Source organism: Rhinolophus sinicus, chromosome 12 (assembly GCF_057876585.1).
Source record: "Rhinolophus sinicus isolate RSI-liver-muscle chromosome 12, RSI-T2T, whole genome shotgun sequence".
In the NCBI taxonomy this organism is placed as follows: Eukaryota; Metazoa; Chordata; class Mammalia; order Chiroptera; family Rhinolophidae; genus Rhinolophus; species Rhinolophus sinicus.
This window is the reverse complement of record NC_142512.1, coordinates 46,395,230-46,417,864: the sequence shown is the minus strand read 5'-3', so window position 1 is coordinate 46,417,864 and position 22,635 is coordinate 46,395,230. Positions and strand designations below refer to the sequence as shown.

The 22,635-nt window shown below is 49.4% G+C and overlaps 1 protein-coding gene across 3 annotated transcripts in view; it reads left to right on the top strand.

Annotated features, from left to right (window-relative positions):
• Positions 1-15,599, top strand: part of PRKCA (protein kinase C alpha) — a 376,298-nt gene extending 360,699 nt beyond the window's left edge. For all 3 annotated transcript variants that reach the window (XM_019732863.3, XM_088802330.1, XM_088802331.1), the window contains one exon: positions 9,069-15,599. In XM_019732863.3, the coding sequence (XP_019588422.1) occupies positions 9,069-9,233 (165 nt within the window). In that variant the 3' untranslated portion in view covers positions 9,234-15,599. The remainder of the gene's footprint in view (positions 1-9,068) is intronic.
• The last annotated feature ends 7,036 nt before the right edge of the window (positions 15,600-22,635 follow it).

Genomic DNA, 22,635 nt, shown 5'->3' with positions numbered 1-22,635 from the left:
GCCACGGCCACGTTACGGGCAGGATCTGTAGTGTGGCCGTGGCCTGGCTTCTGTCTGAGTCGCCCATAAAGGAGCAGAGAGAGGAGAGAGACTAGGGTGGGTGTGGGGGCTGTGGCTCAGAGGTGTGCCTGCTCACACCCCAGGCACAGAGTGGCAGCGGGGAGGGAAGTGCCTGCAGGAAACCCACGGGGTGGGGGTGAGAGGGGAGCGCCCAGTGTCCCCAAAGGCCACCGCGTGCAGTTGTGAAGATGGAGATGATTTTCTAGAAGGCGGCTGATCAGTGTGTGCTGGTTTTTTTTGTGAAACAAAAACAGCTGTGTGTGCTCTGTTGGAGATGGAGCAGCCGCGTCACTCTCTTTCCCTCTTTATGGAACAAAGCACAGAGCAAGCTGGCTTCAGTGTCCCTTCAAGGAAACAAAACGTAGAGGAGCCTCTGCTCCACAGACGCAAGGACCATCCGCTCAGCATTTGGCTGATGTTCTGAACGAAAACCTGACCCATCAAAAAGAGGCCCGTCAGTGCTCAGAAGACCCCATGGAAGAAGACACCTTTTTTTATTTTTAAGTTTAAAACAAGATGTCAGCCCTAAAAAGGTCAATGCTCAGTTTCTGAAGGAGGAATGAGAGGGTCCCGGCTGCCTCCTGAGGCCTCAGGTAAACTAGGAGGTGACGCGGCCCACCTGTGTGGCCCAGCATCCTGAGACCTCGCCGGGGGAGAGGCAGCTCTTTCCCTCTGCTTTGCCTGAGAGATAAGAGGCCTGAGTTTTAGTCTCTGCAGCACGCTTCAGAGTTGCACCCCCGTGCGCCAACGTCCTGGTCTGGTGTCGTGCTGAGTTTTGTAGGCTTTTATCCTGATTTATTATTTATGTGCATACAACACCCAAGAATAGCCTTCCGATTTCCACTCATCCTGCCCATGATAAATAACCGTCTCTACAAATATTGGGAGTGGAAAGTTAATTGATTTTTCGGTTTTGAATTCTATCCATGGACACCAAGGAGCAGCATAGCTAGTTCCCAGACAATCCAAAAGCACTCGCTGTGCTTAAATGGTTATTAGAGAGAAATTAATCTGTAAGTTAACACCGAGAAATATATCCCAGAGTTGATAGGTGAGCAGAGCACTTTGGGAATAGCCCGTTGTTCACAGGTAGGCTTTCTAGTGAAATTACTGTCGTTATTTTATCGAGAAGAGACAGAAAAAATAATAACTTCCACATCAGGACATTGTCAGCCTTTCAGCAAGAGCCAGAGAGACGAGCATGTTGAGAGCAAGTGTGGGTGTCACTGTGGTGAGAACCCAACGTCATATCAGGTTCCTTTTCGCAGTCAGTCCTTTATTTCACAGTGTCAGTGGCTTGTTTAGAGAGTTTGATGATGGTTTCATTATCAAAGTGGTTTCCGTGTTCCTTTTTATCTTTTTATTTTGAAATAATGTCTAATCTCAGGCTTGCACAAGAGTTGCAAGAAGAGTTTGAAGAATTACTGTATTCCCCTTCCCCAGATGCCCTACGTGTTAACATTTTACCGCATTTGCTTTATCAGTCTTTGCAGCTGAGTGCACGTGTGGGGGCAGACACACACGTATACGTTTTGTTTTTTCCCCTGAATCATTTGAGAGTAAGTGGCAGACGTAATATCTCTTCACACCGGGATAATTCCATGTGTGTTTCCTAAAACGAAGCACATCTCATGGCGTTGTGTTCTTTTCACCAATGCTTGGAAAAGTAATTTGTGCAGAGCAGCAGCTGTCCAGGTGCGAGGAGGTGGAGGGGCCCTCCCAGCGATCATACCGTAGGCAGCCTGGGGCCGCGTCTAATCAGGTCTCTCGGGTAATGCGTAGGTAGGTTCATTGTCTCAGCCTTTCAGTGGAAGCAGAAGCAGTGATACTAATTACAATGGAGATTCTCAAGACTTCAGGGGGCTTCACCGAGGACACAGGAACACTAACCAGCCCTTGGAGCCTGCAGTCGGCCACCTCGGGATGCACTTAGGGTTGATTTAATAAGCTTTTACACCAACCTGAGACAGCATCTTCTACTTGGTTAATTAGGGGCAAGAAGTCTTCCTTTTCTTTGATAATGACTCTCCCAAAGACGTTTCTGCCTGAAAGAGAAATGGGAAGAAACGAGACATTTAAAATGGTAATCAATGTAAATAAGTAGCTATAGTGCAAGCCCCAGGGAGCTGCAGTGGCGAGTGACAGGACCAATGCAGACCCTGTGTTCCTCCGGTTGTGTGAAGTGACAAGTTCCCATTGTCTGAAATAAAGGTCTCGGATAACAACGGTCATTACAACAACCTGCCTTGGAAAAGGAGACTTCAACCGTCCAAAGAGGGCCATTCATATAAAGACCCAAAGGGGCATGTTTGTATTCCACAGAACGCAGCCTGGGATAAGCCAGAAGTTTTGCCCTCACACGCACCTCATACCCGCCGGGATCTGGCACCTCCAAGAATCCACTCCTTTAACATGTGGCTTAAGCCTGTGTCTAGCACACAGCGTGGCAAAAATCCCACCCCCTCAGGACCAAAACTGGCCCTTTCTGAAATGTGCTCTAGGGCGACAGGTGAAACAGGCGCTGTTAGTTTCTGAGAATCCAGTGCCTGTCACCAGCCTCACCACGGGTTCCCAATCCCTATTTTGAAAGTTATTATTAAAATACTAGCTCTAGGTGGTGAAGTAGACAGGCAAGCAATAGAGAAGGGTAGAAAGTGAAAAGTCACTCTCTCCCCCTCCCCAACTACTGGCCCCACTGTTCACTATCTTTTCTGTAACTTTCCAGAAGGTTGTATGCGCATGCGGCTGTATGCCCAGGTGACTATGGCCCACGCGTTCGGTTTTGCACCTTCTGTCTGTTCTACAACACTATTATCTCAGAGGTGTTTCCATGTCAGCTCCTGTGGGTTTATGGCGTCCTTCACATGGGCCATTCCAATTCTTGTGTTCCGAGGCCAGGCACTGACTGTTTCCCAAATACTCTCCCCTGTCCGTTCTTCTTCTCCAGACTGTCCGTACCAAAGCGCACTGGCTTCAGTGGGCATCCAGGTCTTCGGTGAGCACCTTTCCAGAACGTTGGGTGACTGAACAAGCACGCTAACCTCACGCGTTAACCCTTAGCGTGTGTGCCTGCTTCTTGTGTGGGCCGTGCACGGAAGACGATTCCCTGAGCACGCGGGTCTTCTTAGGAAGGGCAGACCCACAGCAGCTGCCCAGGGGCCCTGCTCCCTCATCAGTGGTTCTGTGGTATGGCCGTGACCGCCCGGGAGGCCCAAAGCAGACTGCACCCGCTCGTTTCTGCTGCTGGTTATTTAATTAAACCAAGACCATGCTCCACCGCAGTCAGGAAGCCGTGCACAGGTGTGGGCGGTGCTCTTACTAACATCCTTCACCAGGACTGCGGCACCGTGCTACGGTCAGCCCCCAGAACTGGGGCTGGAAATACAGCTAACGGTTCCCCTAAGACAAGCACCTCCAGCTGCCTCTAGTAATTGTTACGGACGTCCCCGCCTTATAAGTTTCCTTTCTCCTTCCTGTTGCTACACGCCTTTTCTCTTGGTTTCTTCCACGCTCTCCCTGCTCTTCTGGGTTTTGTTTGGATTTGCTTTGTGATGGCGGTGTTTTCGCGCTTCTCACACGCCCCCTAATTCCCATGCCAGTGACCGTGGGTTACATACGACATGACTGAGAACCAAGGTAAAGGACGGGATTGAGACCGACACATGTATGGTTCACGGTCGGGGGCCTCTCCCAGGTAAGCCTCAGAACCGAGAAGCCACCCTCCCCAGGGCAGGCTCTCCTCCCCACAGCCCGTGACCCAGGATGCACAGGGTTGTGAGTGGACCGTGTGTACCGTGGGGCTCCGGATGGGGAGCGCTGCACTCCCCAATTCCACCCAGAGTCCTCGTCCTTCCGTGCTTTGTCACGTCTTCACCATGCCTGATTTCTCCTGGGTTCATTTTATCAACTGGTGGTTTTTACCAAATAGGTAGGAATGTCAAAATAACAAAGGAGTTAAGTCCTGAATCCAGAGCTAAGGAAGGGGGTAGATTACTCAGTGTTCATCGTGCTTCACACGGTGATCTACACGCCTTGTATGTGCCGGCGCTGGCTCTCCACGTTGTACCTTTCGGTCAGTATCACGCCTGCTCAGTTAGAAAGGGTCGCACACCTCCTAGCACCTTTGATGCCTTGGACGGTGGATATTCACATCACCATTGTCGTTTTACAAAGAGGGGCAGCGAGTTACCCAAAGCTGTACCCTTGGCTTTTGACTTCTGGTCGGGTCCTTCACCCCATTGTACCTCCATTTTTCCTTGGGTGTCAGACGTGGCCCTGTGAACACAGACATCGTCTGGTCTCAGGGGTACCAGAGGACCTGTCTGGGCTCCCACGCTGGCCACTTAGGTGTGGGCCACCTCCTGCCCTCCATCTTTGTCCCACAGCAGTTACGTGCATGGTCTGTTACATCCCAGATGTGAAAAGCCTCAGCTGGTGAAAGATTCGGGTGGCCTTTGGAGCTGACAACAGTGCACACCCAGCCAAGGAGTTTTGCTCACAAGGAATAAATGCTGCCTTTAGCTTCTGTGTATTGTCGAGTGGCCCAGAGCTCCAAGGTCAAGGACAACCCAAACCTGCTGTTATCACAGACTGCGGTGGAGGCTGCCCTTTCAATGTCCATGGTAATAACCTTCCCACTTCCTCCCTGAGGCACGTTGGGAGGATGTCTGCACTCTGGCCAGCTTTACTTTTCACTCAGGTCGTCACTCGTTCACTCGCTCATTCATAGTCACAGGTACCACTAGCTGCCCCCCGAGCCCTCTCCTTACTCCCCTCTGTCTCTTCTGACTCCCTCTCGGATCCAAGATGGCACCCGAGGCCCATGCCCATAAGCTGGTGGTTCTGAGTAAGACTGGCTCACAGGTGGTAGCAAGAACCGCTTTTACCTTAGAAATACAGTCGCTTGTTAGAGCCATCGTTCGTCTTTTCCCCAAAGATCCAAAAAGCGCTGACTTTCAGGATCCTGTTTAGTACGCAATGGTGACTGTGAGAATAGTTGCAGTTCTCCACACAAACATCTTGAAAAACAAGCAATTCAAGATCTTGTCCAGTTTGATTTAAAGGACAGTGTCTTTTTCTGGGCCTCATTTCGCTAAGAGCTGTGGAGGGCTCGGTTTTTTGTTTTTTTTTTGGGGGGGGGAGGCGAAGAGGACCTTATTGGGGAACTGTGTGTACTTCCGGGATTTTTTCCAAGTCAAGTTGTTGACTTGGCACAGTTCAGCTCCAGGTCCAGTTGCCGTTGCTAGTTGCAGGGAGCTCTGCCCACCATCCCTTGCGGGACTCGAGGAATTGAACCGGCAACCTTGTGGTTGAGAGCCCACTGGACCATGTGGGAATCGAACCGGCAGCCTTTGGAGTTAGGAGCATGGAGCTCCAACCACCTGAGCCACCGGGCCAGCCCAGGGCTTGTTTTTAAAGTGTTATGAGACCCTCCCTTAAAACCAGCACTTTCTCACAGTGCTGAAGCTGGGGTAAAAATAGCTGTCCTCCCGCCCCTGCCCCTTCTGGGGGAAAAGTGGCTTCTTTCTGGTATGACTTCCCTCAGGATAAAAATTCCTTCTGTGTGCTGGGTCTCATCGGGTTCTCAGATTCAGCTTCCAGCTTTTCTGGGGCTTGCTTCCCCGTGGCTCACAGTTCTTACTCTTTGCCCTCAGCCTGTCCCGGCCTCAGGTCTCTCCACTTCAGTGGACGGGTTTAAGAAAGGCTTTCATTTGCCAGCATGCAATTTCTCTCTCTTTGGGATCAGGGAAATCCCACCAGGACTGAGAGTGAGGAAAAGGAGGAAGAGGTTCCCAGTGGTGGGCAGTCCTGAGACCGCGGGCGGCATTCCCCCTGCACATGCTCACAGCAGCGCTGGCGGCCAGTGGCCTGGTCCCTTAGTGCTGCCGGCCCCCGCTGGCCCAGCACGAGGCCTTAAGCAGCGTGGGTTTCCATCCTGTGTGTTACTGAACTTGGCTTTCTGAGCTGTGGTAGCCCTCAGAAGTAACCCTCTTCTGGACCATCCTGGACCATCCTGTCCCTGTCCCCAGGCTTCTCAGTAGTAATGTGTAGGTGCTCCCTTTTTTGGATCTTAGAAACTCTTCGTTTAGTTGTTTTTTTGTTTTATTTTGTTTTCACTGTTCTGTGGCAGTTCAGCCATGACTTTTGGAATGTCCCATTGGAAGATGATTTGTGAACACCACCAATATGGCCCAGGAAGGGTCAGACCTGTGCAATCTCTTCACAGAACAGATGGGCAAATCCAGAGCTGGACTGATAGATCTCCAGCCGGGAGAGGGACATTTTATCTTGGCTTGCTTTCCTCTTTCTTCTAGGGACGGCACCTTCTTTTATATTTTTCTAGAAATTCCTTCTTGTTCATCTTTGCTTGGTTAGTGAACAGCAAGAGAAATGCTGATGATCTCTTTCTAAGGGAGCCTCTGAGAGCGCTCACAGTCAATTTACTTGAATGGTATTGATGAATCAAGTCCCCAAAGGACATTCTCCTCGACGCCAACCCCACCGAGGCTATAACGCTTGCTAACACCACTTTGGCCTTGGACTTCTGTAGCTTCTCCATTCTCTGCTGTCACATATGGCTGTTGTTGCCTAATTTCCTTGTTTGGCCTCATACTGACCTTAGGACCAACTGAGCCTCACACTGACTATATCCCAGGTTTCTCAACAATAGCACGGTTGACATTTTGGACCAACAGTTCTTTGCTGTGGGCAGCTGTCCTGTGCACTGCAGGTTGTTCAGCAGCATTCCTGACCTCTACCCTCGGGCCAAGTCATGACAACCAGAAACGAATTCAGATATTGCCAAAGGGCCCTGAGGAAGGGGTGGGGTGCAAAATCATCCGTGATTGAGAACCACTGGTATATCCAAAGGAGGACTGCTTCTTGAGCTGTTGTCATTGTCACGGCCGTGTTTGAATGTGGTGCCCCGTGCAGGTCGGTTCTGGTTGGTTGGTTGGTTGGTTGGTTGGTTGGTTGGTTGGTTGTTTGATTGGTTGGTGGGTTGGTTGGTTATTTGGTTGGTTGTTTGGTTGGTTGCTTGTTTGGTTGGTTGGTTGTTTGGTTGGTTGGTTGGTTGCTTATTTGGTTGGTTGGTTGTTTGGTTGGTTGGTTGGTTGGTCAGTTGAACTGATGAATCCAGTGCAGAGCCCTGATTAATTCCTGGGAAGAAACATTGCTTCCTTCTCCCTCCAAGAGCCTTCTGAATGGTTCAGAATGGCCTGTCCATGTGGGAGAATGCCAACTCCAGGCTCCGCTTCTGCTGACCTTTGCTTTGAAGGCACTTTGTGTTCTTCCAAGGAAAAACGCATTTGGAAACAGGGAGCGTGGAGGGCAAACTCCCCTGTCCACGTGCGGGAGGCAGGACTACGTGATGAGCAGGACTAATAGTCAGTATGGCCTCCGTCGAGTGGCTGGAAGGGCCCCTGAACAATCCCTGTGCCCCGACCCCGCCTACCCCCACCAAAACATGCGCCCCTCACCCGCCCACCAGTCACTGGTCCAAACTCGCCTCTGGTTAAGAGCAGGTGTAACTTATGGAAAGGAGAATGACCCAGAAATAAAGCTATCCATTATGAAGACCTTACTTTGAATTCATGCCATGCTTTCCAACGTGGTAGGTACCTAGGAGCAGATTTTGTTGACGATAAAAGGGGAGAAAAAGCATAAAGAAACTAGATTCTCCAGGAAACCTTCTAGAAGATGGGGAAGAGATGTGGAAAAGGAGGTGAGAACATATGGCCCATGAGACTAAACTGGCCTTAGAAAAATAACAGCGTGTGTGTCACGCTCTCACCACAAGCTGGGTTGTGTGCAAAACACTGTACAGGTATCCTTCATAGCAGCCCAGGGAGAGAACGCTGCCCTTTTACAGGTGAGGGAATGGGGTGGACCACACGTCACAGTTTACCTAGAGCCATCCTCTTAAAGCCCCAGGAATGCCTGGTTAGTTTACAACTCTGTTGACTCATGTGCCCTGTGGTACCAGCAGGTGAAAGCGATCGTTTGTACCATGTGGACTATGACACTTTGTGTCACCAGTGCACCTCCCAACACCCCCGCCCCGCCCCCCATCTTGGAGTCACCCTGGGATCCTCGCGGCTTCAACATGCCACAGCCCTTCTGGATGGCTGGGAAAGTGAGGCTACCCCTTCCCCCCATGTAGGGGTCTGGCTGCCGGCAGTGGTGCTTAAGCTGCTGTGCTTCTCAGAGCCGCTAACAGGGCAGCTCTGCCTGCAGCCCCGTCCGCACTGAGCACCATGGGGGACGTGAAGGAGAGGAATAACCAAGATAGACAGCGGGCTTTGCTCTGCCCGCTGCAGGCGCCGGTGCAAACCTCCAGCCTGAGCCCACCCTGCAGGTGAACTCCATGTCGACCTGTGTGCCACTTGACCGGCTATATTTAGACGTGCTGAAGCCAGCTGGGCCGATGCGTGAAGGCCCCAACCTGGTCACCACACGTACCCCAACGTCGGTTCAAGATTAATTTAGGGGTTGAGGTTTTTAGAACATCCCAGTTGGAAGACAAGAATAACACAGCTTTTACTTTATTTCAAATACGGTTTCAAAGAACCAAATGTGGGGCAGTCCTCTCAACCTCTGGGTTTGGGGGTAACTGCCCACATTCCCGCCCAGCATCCTGGCCTTTCAACATGGAACAGTGACTGATGGCCCCGGGCGTGCGGCATCCGTGCTCATGGCCTTGCTTGCTCTGTGAAGTGGAAATGAAATGAAAGAGGCTGCCCCCTTTTTGCTGCCTTACTGTCAACAGTGCATTTCCACCTAAGGTTTCGGTGCTGGCGGTATTTAAAGATTTACAACAGAGTGAGTCTCCATTCTTGTTGGCTGTGCCTGGCTTTTGAATCCAGTAGACCTGCAAATCCTCCGAAATTCTTCCTGCCTAACCAGCCCCGATTGCCCCAGGCCACCCTCCTCCCTGCAGAGGGTTCTTGGAGAGCAGCTACCTGTGTGATCATACTGACCGACCTCTCCTTTTTCTTTTTTCTCCACAGTGTGGCAAAGGAGCGGAAAACTTTGACAAGTTCTTCACCAGAGGGCAACCTGTCTTAACCCCTCCCGATCAGCTGGTCATCGCTAACATAGACCAGTCTGACTTTGAAGGGTTCTCGTATGTCAACCCCCAGTTTGTGCACCCCATCTTACAGAGTGCAGTATGAAACTCACCGGCGAGAACGAACGCTTCCCCAGCCCCTAGCCCCCCCAGCAGTGGGAAATGATCCTTAACCCTAAAATTTTAAGGCCACAGCCTTGTTTCTTGTTCCACGTGGGGGCCTGAAAATTGTAGGGTTATTAGTCCAAATGTGACCAACTGTTCAGGGTCTCTCTTACAACCAAGAGCATTATCTTAGTGGAAGATGATATAATGTACAGTGTCTAGTTGAATTATGTAGACATCACCTCTGGCTGTAGGTTAACCCATCCTAGAAAGTAAGCAGACTCTTGCCCCTTTTTTGGTACGATTTGATATATTTTTCCATATCCTCTCTCTGTCGATTTTAACCATCAGGAACACCCTTCCCCCCCCACCCCACCCCCACCCCGTCAGTGATGTGAAAATGCACCTGCCCCAGGGCAGGGGGCTGGGCACATCTCCACCTAAGGCGCCTTTGGAATGAAAGAACAGGGATCCCAGAGAGTAAGCCAGGCGGGACTGGAGGTAGGGAGGCTTCTGAATACCTGCCACTTCTGTTCTCTGCCTTGATGGGAAACAGTTCCTAGATTCCGACAGGCCGGGATGTCATTTGCACACTCAGTTTTAAAAAGAGAGAGAGAAAGAAAACCTCAGATGAGTGTTCGGTGAATCTGTCATCTTGTACCCTACTTGGTTGATACCTATCTTGATACTTGCATTTCTTTTTAAGAGGCCAAATCTTCTAAGGACTTTGCTAAATGAGCATGTGAAATCATGTCAGATCAAGGATAAACCAGTGTGTACGTATGTCCATTTTAATCTCTGGGAGATTATTCTGTGATCCAACGTGCCATCAGCAATTATGCCACTACTCACAGTGTTGTTAGCCAACCCCTCCCCCCCATGAAGATTTTGCTACCTGCTTCCTCAGAAGCTGAAGCGGACGCCCCACCCCCTTTTGTATACTTATTTATTGAATAGGCTGCAGTGTCGTTTAGGAGAGTACGATGTACAGTAACATAAAGTCTTGACTCCAGTGTCAGTCCCTCCGGATGGGTTTCCCGCCCGTCTCTGGCCTTGGACATCCCCTTGGGGATGAAAAACAACACAGTTCTGGTTCCCACTTCTAGTTCATGTTGAATGACACCCCCGGAGCTGTAGAATCAGGCAACCTGGATACTTATCAGCTCAAAGATGTTTTATTGCAAGAAGGATTTTAATATTTTTTGCAAATGCATCATGCAATGAATTTTGCATGTTTATAATAAATCTTAACAACAAGTGAATCTATATTGATATAATTGTATCAAGTACAAAGAGTATTATAATAATTTTATAAGACACAACTGTGCTATATTTGTGAAGGCTCTTGTTTCTAATCTGCTTTTATGATTAAGTTTTTGTTTAGTTCTTTGCCGCCATGCTTCCTCTTCCCAGCCCCACCCCATGTGTACCCTGCACATCGGCACTATTGGATATATTAATTTTTTAACATAGATCTAATTTCAGAAATGAATGGCTACTTTACATATTAATTAGGCACACACACACACATATATACATATATGTATATATGTATATACATACATATATTTGACTCTATCCATAAACAAAAGTTTTGGGGGATTGTTTTTGAGACTCTCTCTTAGCTTCTTAATGCCGTCCTCTGTTCTGGTTCCTATGTCATTCTTCCTCTTGGGGACAGTGGGGAGTGTTTGACTCTAGTGTGACTAGATGTGGTGTCATCACAGCCCCGGGGCTGGGCTGTGTTTGTTTGTTTCTTCCTTTCAGCCTTGTTACTGTTAGTGACTCAGGGTAGGAGGACGGGAAGGTGCCCTTCCTGATGTGTGTGCACGGACGCACGAGAAGCACGCTGTCCAGCTTGCAGCCCTGGGAAGGGCCCACACGTCCGTTCCAGCTTGTACAGACTTCATGAGACAAACCGTCCAGCAGCTCCGGGGCACAGCCACCCCCTGGAGCTCTGAGCAGATTCCTGTAGAGGCTACAGCTTTTCTTGGAGCTGTTGCTAGAGCCAGCCTTTCCATCTTGTAAGAAGCACCTCTGTGGGGAGACACTGTCCTAACGCAAGGTCCTGAGCGGAGCCACTCTTCACGACAAAGTTCAAAACGGAGTCGCTGTCAGTCCTCGTGGAAGGACGCTCCGTTTCCCCCTTGTTCTCCAAAAGCGTCTCCCAGCTAAGTGCCTCCTCAATCTTATTCTGGCTGTTTGCCTGAAATTCATGTCACACACAACCCCTGCAGGGGCTCTGAGATGGGAACCCCTGGCCAGAGGAAGAGATGGGTAGGGAACGGGTCAGACCGGAAAAGCGTGTCTTCCTCTGCCATCATTGATGGACTGCAGACTTCAGAACTTCCAAGGGGACCTGGCACCTCCAGAGCTGCAGTCCTGCTGGTCAGTGCACGTTTTGGGGACACTCCCTCACCGTGTGTGCCTCATTTGGTCTGACAGAAAAGGGACCAGTTTATAGAAGGAGCCTAGGAAACAAAAGAGCGGGTCACCATGCCCCAGAACAGAGCAACAGCAGGACGGGTCCCCAGCCGAGCCCCAGAGGGGAGGAAAGTCCCCAAAAAGTACACATGGGCCGTGGACCATTTGTTCCCAAGCCCCAGGCTGCCCGCCTGTTTTGAGCCAGCAGCAGCCTCCGGTTGTCACTGAAACAGCCAACACATTTCCAAAGGATTCCTATTTTTCTAGGAAACATAGTCAACATCTCAACTGGCTTGTATTCTTTCAAAATGTGTGACACAGTCTTCAAAGAAATGTCCTGCCTGGGGGACCCAGCAGTCTGCCTAAGGGATGGCATGCTTGAGGACCAACTTGGTGGGGGCGGGGGGGACAGTACAAACCAGAGCCCAGTGACGTGTTATCATGACGTAGCAGGTTTGGTACAATGCTGTGTACCGAATTTAGATAAAGGCTAACGTGTGTAAGATTTTGGCAGCCCAACATAGTTATTGCTGAAAGAATAAGTCATGTGGGTAAACATGAACAAAATTCTAGCCACGGCGTTGATTTATAAAATCCGATGGCATTGTCCCCCTTCACGGGCATCATGTGACATAAAAACGCAAGGAAGGGGCTGCTGTTTTCACTGCAGCAGCCCTGTTGGAGGCTGGCAGGAGGAGGACGCCCTGAGGGTCAGGTGACGGGGACTCAGGGACTTGGGGACTCGGTAGGAAGCTCCAGCCCCTGAGCATGGTCCGTATCACCAGGGCCAGTGGAGGTCCAGGGCCCCCAGCAGAATCGAGTGCGAGCTGGGTCTCCCTGATTCTTCAGGCTGTGACTCTGACAGGCCATCAAACGGCCTTGCATTATTTCCCCTTGGAAGGTGGCGGCTGCCACGGTGGAACCTCCCTCTGAGGCTGCGGGCTGGTAGGCTGGCAACCCTTCTCTTGGCGTGTCATCTAAAGCCCTCAGGTGTTTGGTTTGAACGTAAGGAGCTGGTGTGTACCGCCACGTGCAGCCCTCAGAGGTTAATGGCAGGTTCCCTCAAGGCAAGAACAACTCAAAAGGTTGATACGAGACCCTAGGAACCAAAATGATTGCTCGTCAACATGTCCCCTTGTCTTTTATCCCCTTGACCTTGTACAAGCTAATGCAGAATCGCTGTCTGTCTTTTCCAATAAGGCTTTCTTATTAGGAATTTTGGTAGAAAAGCAGAGGTTAATTGCTCTCTGGATGGTTGGTTCAAAGTTGAAGAAGGACAAAGATTCATGCAAATGGGCAAGTGACTGTTGAGCATCTCTCCGAGTGCAGGTCCGTAGCAGAGCATGGCGAATTGCTGGAATGAGGTGCAGACCCCCAGAGAGCCACCTATAGACATTCTGAGAAGGGAGCGGTTGGGAGAGGCTGAGGTGGGTAAGGAGTTTAGAGAAGAAGAGGGTTTGAGTGCATCTGGAAGGTGGAAGCCAGGAGGGAGGAGAGGGCACCTTGGGGAGGAAGCTACTGCCATGTCCGGTGGCTTTGGTGCAGGTGAAAGTCACCGCCTGCTGGTCCTCCAGAGCTAGTTTATCGCCAGGGACACAGACTAGTCCTCGGAGGCATCTCCCAAATGCCAGCAGCATCCTCCCCAGCTGCTAGAAGCCCCCTTCTGCGCCCTAGCTCTCTGGGCTGAGACAGACCATCCACCTGCCCTGGGGTCCAATAGGTCGCCACCCGTTTTCCTCGTGGCTTCCTGCCGAGCATCCTGGCAGCCGGGGGCGGAGGGAGAAGTGGCAGAAGCAGCTAACACTAGTGCCCACCTGATTCCACTTAGCAAGAGAAATGTGAGGTTGGGCTGTGATTTGTCTACCCTGAAGAGGGGGGAAGGTGAGAGTCTATGTTTTTAAAAAGCCTCGGAAAGGCAACAGCATCTGACAGTCATTTTCTCACGTTGGTCTCACGAAGTCACCTGCTTCTTGGGTGTGCATATCACACCACTTCCTGTTTCTTTAAACCCAGCACTGGCAGGCGTACCTGCCCCCCAATCCCCCAACTGAGCGCACCAAACCATCATAATCGTGCAACGGATGCTGAGCCAGGGACCCAAAGGACAACGACCGTAAAGGTGACAGTTACAGTGAAGGAAAGGGTCACTCTGGGTATTAGTGACCACACCCTAGTTTGACAAGGAGTGTTGGGAAACATTTTCACATTTCCCTTGAGTTGCTGGGGTGACATTTTATGAAATACAGCGGACCGTAAATATTCCTGTCATCTCCCTTTGGGCTGATGGCACAGGTCTGGGGAATGCTTATACTTTTGCTCTCAGACGATGCAGACTATTGGGGAAGGTTGCCTGAGTTAGACGTGGGTGCAGGCATCTAGAAATGGGGTCAGCCACGATTCTGTTAAGTCTACGTGCCAGGGACGCCGGGGAAGGTTCAAAGTGAGTGGCTAGGATCCCTCTGCCTCCCACCTGTGTGACCAAGTGTCACTTAATAACCGGGCAGGTCCAACTCAGTCATCAAACAGCCTTACAGTGACCCTAAACTAAGGCCCACAGATTCCAAAGACTTTTTTTTAAACCTCAAGGAAAAAATTAATTTGTTAATTCCAGTAGAACAACTGGATATACCGGGCTATTTGTACTTTTTTATAGAGAACTTTACTAACTCAATTATTCTTTAAAAATGAGTTTTTAAAATAAAGCTGCTGACAATTTGATAAGATTCCAATCACATGGAGCCTGAGGGCAGACTCGGCGGGTCAGCTGGAGCGCCCCTGACCTGCACTCCACTTCTACTGCAGGACTTCCCCGAGCTGGGGGGGGGGGGGTCTGCCGTCCTCATCAGAGGGGCTAGAAGTGTGGGTGGGATATGTTGGCAGACTGATGCCCTCCGTATTGTTAATAGACACTGGGGAAAACTGTCTGCGGTCTAGAAACTTTCAGACCATAGGAAAGATGGCTTTACTGTCCCCTTTCCAGATGCAGCCCTAGGATGGCATTCCCTGGGGGCCCCTGGAGCCCCTTTCCTTGCTCTGCGAGGCTCTGTGACCACCTTTTGGCCACAGAGGGGGGAGAGCACTCCCTCAGCTCTGTCTCCAGCCTCCAGAGGTCCCCAGGTCTCCCATTCGGTGAAAATTCAGAGATGTCCCATGAGGAATTTGCCCACGGGGCAATTCAGAAACAGTTTTAATATCCCTCAGAAAGAAGAGGTGGCAGTGAGCACGCCCAGTGGCAGCTGTTTCAGAGTCTTCTCTTCTGTAAGTAGACAGGACCCTGCTTTTCAGAAAACAAGTATCAAGTCTACTTTATAAGAACCTTTTTTTCTAAAAGAAGACAAAAGGTGGCTTCATATTTTGTGATTACACAGCTGTGTCTTTGTCTGCTCTGCTTAACTTTAGGAGTATGTATTCCTGTGATTGTTCGTAGATTTTTGTTAATACTCTTCCTGGAAGAATGTGATTCTTTTCTTGAGGGAGTTAGTGGACTATTCAAAAATCATTCATGAAGGCAGTTATTCTTTTACGTCTAAATGGTCTAAAAAATTCACCTCATATCCCTTCTATTAAGGTCTTTCAGAATAACTTTTATAGATGGTCAGAAACATTTGAAATCATTGCTTTTGCTGCATAATATCGTGTGTGTGTGTGGAGGACATGCCATGTCTAAATCGTACATTGAAAAACATCGTATCAGATCCCCAATTTGTATGAAGGAGGAAGAGGGAGAGCCGGAGGTTGAGGTTTTTCCTTCTGTATAAGCACCTACTGACAAAATGTAGAGGCCATTCAACTGTCAAATAACATTGGGTTTATAACAGGCGAGATGAGTGTATCAATGACTGCATTGCTTTTCTCATTTCGTATGACCTCTAATCTTTGTTTGCATGATATGCTTTGTTAGATACATTAATTAAGTGTGTACGAATAAATATAATGACCATTCCTTAGTGTGCCTCGTCTCATTTGCATCCCTTTGTGGCATCACCATTATTTTCCAGGTGTTCATCTCAGAGCGTCTGGACACACTCTGCACGCAGACTCCATTTCAGTTCACGTTGTTGTTTTTTCGTTTTTTGTTTTTTGTTTTTTTGTCCGCTTAAAATACTTTATGCTTTGAATTGAAACCCAAACAGTTACTGGGACAAAGTAGCGGTAGGTCATTCATTCATTCCTCCGTTCATTTATCAGCCATTTGTGGAGCGCCCGCTGGGGCCAGGAGTTGCACCAGGCACTGGGAACGTGGTAGAGAGGAGGGCTGGCATGGCCCCTGCCTGCGTGGAGCTTACATTCTTGCACCCCTAAACTGCAGGGGACACACAACAGCGGATGAGGACACTGTCCAAGGTGGGACTGTCCCCTTCCACTGGAAGAAGGATTTCAGAAGGAATTCAGCTGAAATCTTGGGATTTGATATTTTTCACACATCCTGTTGACTGCAGTGTAGACTCAGTGTCACCCCCTTTTAGTGTCAGCTGTACTTATTCATGGGTGAAAAAAAATGTGAAATAGGGAGGGAACATTCCAACGTCCCCAGTGTCTTAAAACTCAACACTCTGAAGGGAATCGGCCTCAAAAAGAATTAAAAGCCAGTCGCAACAAAAATAACACTCGTGAAAGTTAAGGTTCAGCCTTGAAAGTTCATCTGTGCTTCCTCGTCTCCTTTGGGGGGACTGCTCCGCCCCTGCGCTCGCAGCTTCTTCCCACTGCCACCTCCCTCCCTCCTGCCCGTAGCCCCCAGCCCTGCCCCTCTCTGCTCTGCATCCAAATGCCTTTCCTCCAGGCCCTGCTTCCAGCCCACGAAGTCCATTACCGAGTGTTGGGACCTCGGCAAGGTCAAATGTGGCTGGTCCTCCATCGGGACTTAATAACCCAGCAGTCTGGGGATTGCAGCTGCCCAGCTCTCCCCGGAAGCCTGCGCCTTCCTCTGTCCCACGCACCTACCTACGACATCCGGGAGCCTCTGTCTGGGCTGGCGCCCCGTGCTGAGCCAACTCAGGGTCAGTCAGCTTGACACAACCCCTGCACTTACAGGCACACACATCCCCTCATGCCCGGGTCCCTGCCGTGGGCCTGGCACTCATGCCCACCTCCTCCATGTGCAGCAACACCTAGAAGCTTCTCTGTGCCCCACACCCCTTCATCCCTCATCTATCTCTGGAGAGGCAGCCCAGGTGGCAATTAACACGTTGCGTACGGTTCACGAGAATCTTCGTTTTTTCTGAGCCATGCGTTGACAGATAACGAGCATTCTCGTTTTTACTGTTGACTCTTTACTTTGCATATTTTATTGAATTATTTGTAGAATAATTATTTATAGAATAATTTATAGAATAATTTATTTGTAGAATTTATTATTTATATAAAAATAATAAATGACATAGATGCAGTTACGCTTTAAAGAGAAGAGTGCATTTTAAAGTAGTTTCTTTTAAAAACCTGCCGGAACAGAGGGGTATGAGGGATTTAAACCCTGCCGTACGCAACGTGTTAAGAGCAAAACTGCAGCCACGGTACCCGGCGTCCCACTTACCATAGCAATTGTTTGACCAGGGGCAAGTTATTTGTGCCTCTTGTGCCTCAGTTTCCTTATCTGTACAAGTGCCTACATCACTGGGTCACTAAAAGAGCAAAGGACTAAAAGTGAATCTGGAGCGTTAGAACAGAGCCTCCCATGAAGGAAGAGCTGGCTTTCCTTACAAGGACTGATGGAGACTGGCCCAGCAGAGGGTGGTGCTACAGCAAGAGAATGGCTTTAGGGTTTTGTCTCTTGCAGTCCTTTTTGAGAAAGGGGCCTGTGTGTCAGCTGATCGGGGGATTCCCACTGTGAAGACAATTATTGAGCCAACCTCAGAGTCTAGTAACACAGCTAAATGGAGGCATGTGGGGACCCCTGGTGAGATAAAGATGGATGTTCTGTAAATAGGAATAGATATTCACACAGAGGAGCAGCTGAGCAATGGAGGAGGGAGACCAGAGCGGCACTGCCAAGGCCCAGCTTCGGCACCCATGGCACAGCTGTGCCCTTGTAGGGGCGGCCAGGCTGCTGCCTAGCCACCGACGCCCAGTCCCGCTCTGCTGGGTGACAAGTCAGTGGCCCTAGGAGACGGCCCGGAGCTGGCCCGAGCACCACTGCGGCTCTAGGACGAGCTCCATGCCTGGCCCCAAGTAGCAGCTCAGGGGACGTCTGTTGAAAGAATTCAAGCCCGTGTCACTGTGGCTGGTAGAGGCTCCCTATGTGTCTGTTTCTGCCCTAAAATTACGGGCAATGCCACTTGGTGTGTGTAGGAGGCCAGGGGCCGGGAGCTTCTGCTTGTTAAGTTGAGAGCTCCGTGAGGGGCAGTCCCGTGGCTAGGACACAGGGTCAGGCCGGGTGAAGCATGACAGCCACAGAAGCCTGGCTTCACGACCTGAGGAGTGTTCCTCTTCCTGCACCTCCATCTCCCCACCCACCACACACTTAGCCCCCCCCCCCCTTGGGCCTAGTCCCTCCCCCTCAGCCTGACTCCCATGGGCGTCTCCTAACTGGTCTGCCACCTGTTCTCGGCTTCTCGAGTCTGCACCCTCCCTGCAGCCAAGGCAAAGTTCAATCCTGCCGCATCTTTTCTTAAAACACTCCATGGATATCTCATTGCCCGACAGGACCCATGACCTCCTGACTCTCTGGCCTTCGTTCAGTTCCTCAAATGTGCTGTGACGTTTCCAACCCCAGGACATTTGCACCTGCTGTGCCCTCTGCCGGAAACATCCTCCTGCAAACCTAGTGGACATCATCTCCACTGAGTCGTTAACTCGTGGGGAAACCTTCTTCCTCCCTGACTAGCTCAGCCTCCCCCCATACGTGTGCTGGGTACCACATCCCTTCTTTGTTGCACTTACTGCAGTTGCCATGTTACATTTGTTTGTAGGACTATTGGATTGCCTCCCTTAGCAGTTTGCTTCTTGAAATCAGGTACCATGTTGGGTTGCGTCTGCAATTGCCCTTTCAGGGTGGTGCAGTGGGCAACCCAGAGTGGAAATGCAAAATTGGTCCTCACCACCCCATGTCCACTTACATCTAGTACATCAGCAAGTCCTGTTAGTTCTGCCCTAAAGCCATGGTTCTCCACTGGGGCTGATTTTCCACCCAGAGAGCATCTGGCAATGTTTGGAGACATTTTTAGTTGCCACCACTGGAGGAAGATGCTACTGGCATCTAGTGGGTAAGGGCCAAAGGCCAGAGATGCTGCTAACCATCCTCCAAGCACAAGCCAGGCCCCCACAGCAAAGGAGCATCCAGCCAGAGTCTGTGGTGCTGCCATTGAAACCTGCCCTAAAATATACGCCAAGTCCTTCCCCTTAGCTCCAAGTCCACTGTTCTCTCTGCCGGTCTCCTCGAGGTCGCCCTGGAGCCACTATGGCCCTCTGGGCACAGCAGCCAGCATGACCTTGTCCAGGCAGGTCCCATCCCTGCTTAAAGCCCTCCAGTGGCTCCAAAGCCCTCCTCATCACCCTCAGAATAAAACCCAAACTTTCCCACAGCCTACCAGCCTCACGTAATTTGTCTCGAGGCATCGCCGGTTCAGTGGTTAGGAGGTGAGCTCAGAAACGGGCCGACTTTTTTGCAGAAACGGGCCGACTTTTTTATTCGCTCGTTTGTATGTGTCCCCTTTCCCATCAGAATATCAGCTTTACAAGAGGAGAGCGCTTGCCCATTCTGTGCGCTGCTGGATCCCAGCGCCTCGAGCAGGGCTTGGCACATAGTAGGGGCTCAGAAGGATGTTTGTTGAATGAGTGAATGAATACATGGATCTCAAAATGGCTTGGAATCTAGCAAGGTGTTACCCAAACCATGTCTGTGCCACGGCCTGTGCCCTGGAGGTATGCACCAACTAATTAAGGAGATGAGATGTACACAAGAATTAATTAAAGACCAGCTCTCAAAAGCCTTTCATGAGCTCATGCCGAGGAAACCCAAGTTCTCAATCTCTGCCTATCAACCCAGCATCTAAAGGCAATGGCTGCCTCCAGTTACACTCGAGTGATTGTTTAAAGCCCTGAGCTTTTTCTCCGGCCAGCCATGTGCTCCGGGGGTGAAATTTTGGTTCAGCTAAAATGCTAATGAGCACAGGTAAAGGTTACCTATTTCCACACTGTGTCCCCATCCTGAGAGCTCACATCCTGGGGAGCAGGGCCCCGACTGCCGTGAGTGTGCGAGAAGTGCTTTTGGTTCCAAGAAAGCAGAACTGGATGTCTCCCCAGGATTCTTTTTTTTTTTTTTAAGCTAATTCAATACATTTATTGTAGAAAGGCCTATTTTCGGCATGAGAGAGGAAAGTACAATATGGTTCTAAAGAAACGGAAGAGCTAGCGGTGGGCTCAAGGACTCAACAGACACAGAGGAAAATGGCAACAAGAAAAATGTGTAACGCAGATTATACACACACATACACACGCGCGCACGCATGCCGAGTGAGGACTAAAGCATCCAGGCCCTCTTCTTGTTACTTTACGTGCACTCATTTAAAGCCCACCGTGACCACTCGAGGTAAGGCCTCTTTATCACGCCCATTTTACAGAAGAGGAAAGGCAAGTCCAGAGAGGCCAACTAACAATTCCTGGGTGAGCAGCACTGGACAGACCGAGCCAACTAGAAGAGCAGAGATGTGAGCTAAGCCAGGGGCCTTCCTGGGCGAGGAGGGTGGGAGGCTGGGGTCTGATGGAAGAAAGGATGGAGAGGGGAGGACACCAACAAGGAGAAATCAGTAAGTAGGCGGGAGGGGAAAGGCTAACTCTTACCCAGAGCCATTGTGTGATTTCAACATAAGCATCTCACTTAATCCTCGTGGCACTCCGTGGAATAGAAGTCACTGTTCACATCTTATAGATGGGAAAACTGAGGCCCACGTGAATTAACCGGCTTCCAGTTGCATGACTCCTAAGCAGTGTAGCGAGGCTGGGGACCAGGTCCCTCTGATCTTTCTGACCTTGCCATGCTCAGGGGACCAAACAGGCAGCCTGGGTGGGGAATGCGGGACATCCCTGTATGGCTTCCTTCAAAGCCCGCTCTCTCGGCTGTCTCTCATGCCTATGAAACTAGATGCCCTCTGTACCTGTTTCTGGAAGCCTCTCTCCCACCTTCACCTCATTTTTTTTTTTTTTTTTATCTGTCTGGGTGTGGGTGGAGAGAGAAAAATAGCACCGCGATTCTCAGAACCTGCAGGTATCTTTGCAGCCACCCCCACCTGGCTGACTCTCGCCTAGAGAGGCCCTGGAGGAAGGAACCAGTGGCAGCCTGGACTGGCTGGCCCGGGGGTCCATCCTCTCACCATAGGACAACCTTGGCATTAAGCCCCCCAGAAATCAAAAACAATTGGAACTATGTGTGTGCAGGTGAAACCCAGGGAGTGTGGAGAGGGGGGGACAGTGTGGGCTAACCAGGTGGAACAAGTGTCATCTGGTGGCTCGGAAACTTGTCAAAATGAAAGAGCCAATTTCTTTGTCAATGAGCAGCCCAGGGAGGCAAGGTTGGGCTTGGTTGGGGCAGAATACCATGGGGATGCTTTTAGATTATTTTAGAAAATGCTTTTAGAAACTTTCAAAAAATTTTTTAAAATGACACCTGATTCTTGTAGCTAAGACAGATAAGGAAAAGAAAATCCCACCGTCCCCAAATAACCAGTCATGCTTAAACTGCTTGATAGCGGACTCACTTCATTTAATTTTTATGAATTATTTTGTTACCTTTTCATGATGGGACCGTGAAAACTTCTTGCCAAACTCCATTGGGACTCAAAGATGGGCATCTCCAGCAGGGATCGCAAACATTGACATGCACATACTTTCAACATTTTATTGTTACTTAAAGCCTGTAAATGCGTGACCTATCAGAAAGGATGAGCATTTCTCTCTGAGGGGGGATATCTCTTTCTTACATAAACTATACCCATAATGCTTGACTTCACATTTCCAATTTGTTTATTTGACAAGAATCAAAATACAAAGCAACCTGAATGCAGTCGTAGATTTTTGCAGAATTTTCTAGTCTTTTGTGGTTGCTTTGCCCACAGCTACCTCTATAGTAATTTTTAAAACCTTATCTTCATTGTCTTTCTTAAACTTTCTATTTCGTTGAAACAACTCTATTCTTTGTAGTTGTATTTCATCAGTTTATGTCACATTTGCTTAAATGGGTTAGCTACAAAATATAGATCATTCCACATAATTATTTTTAAGGGCTGCATAATATTCCATTTTGTACATATGCATTCTAATTCATCCTAACCACCATTTACTTTTATCCTAACATTTAGGTGGTTCTCAATTTTTTACTATCATAAACAACATTGTGATGAATATTTTAATCTTTATAGCTTCACAAACTTGACCAATTATTTCATTCAGCGGTTCAAAAATATGTATTGAGCTCCCACTTGGTACCATGTACTTACTGTTCTAGATATTGGGGATCTAGCAATAAAACAAACTAACAAAAATCCCTGCTCTTTGGATTGTATCCTTTGGGAAGTTTCCATAGCCTTAGGACAAATTCCAAAAGTTGGATTCTTGGTCAGTGACTATGAATCTTTTTAAGGCTTTTGATACACATTGTCAAAATGCACTAAAAAATAAAGGAAAGTGTGAATTCTAATTTTTACCCAATTAACTCATTTCAAAGTTTCATACATACACCTGACATATCTGCACACAGAGTTTTGGTTTTTTATTTTTGCTTTTGTTTTGTTTTTAAGATTTTATTGGGGAAGGGGAACAGGACTTTATTGGGGAATCGTGTGTACTTCCAGGATTTTTTCCAAGTCAAGTTGTTGTCCTTTCAATCGTAGTTGTGGAGGGTGACGTTCAGCTCCAGGTCCAGTTGCCATTGTTAGTTGCAGGGGACGGAGCCCACCACCCCTTGCAGGACTCGAGAAGTCCGACCGGCAACCTTGTGGTGAGAGCCCACTGGCAGATGTAGGAATCGAACTGGCAGCCTTCGGAGCACG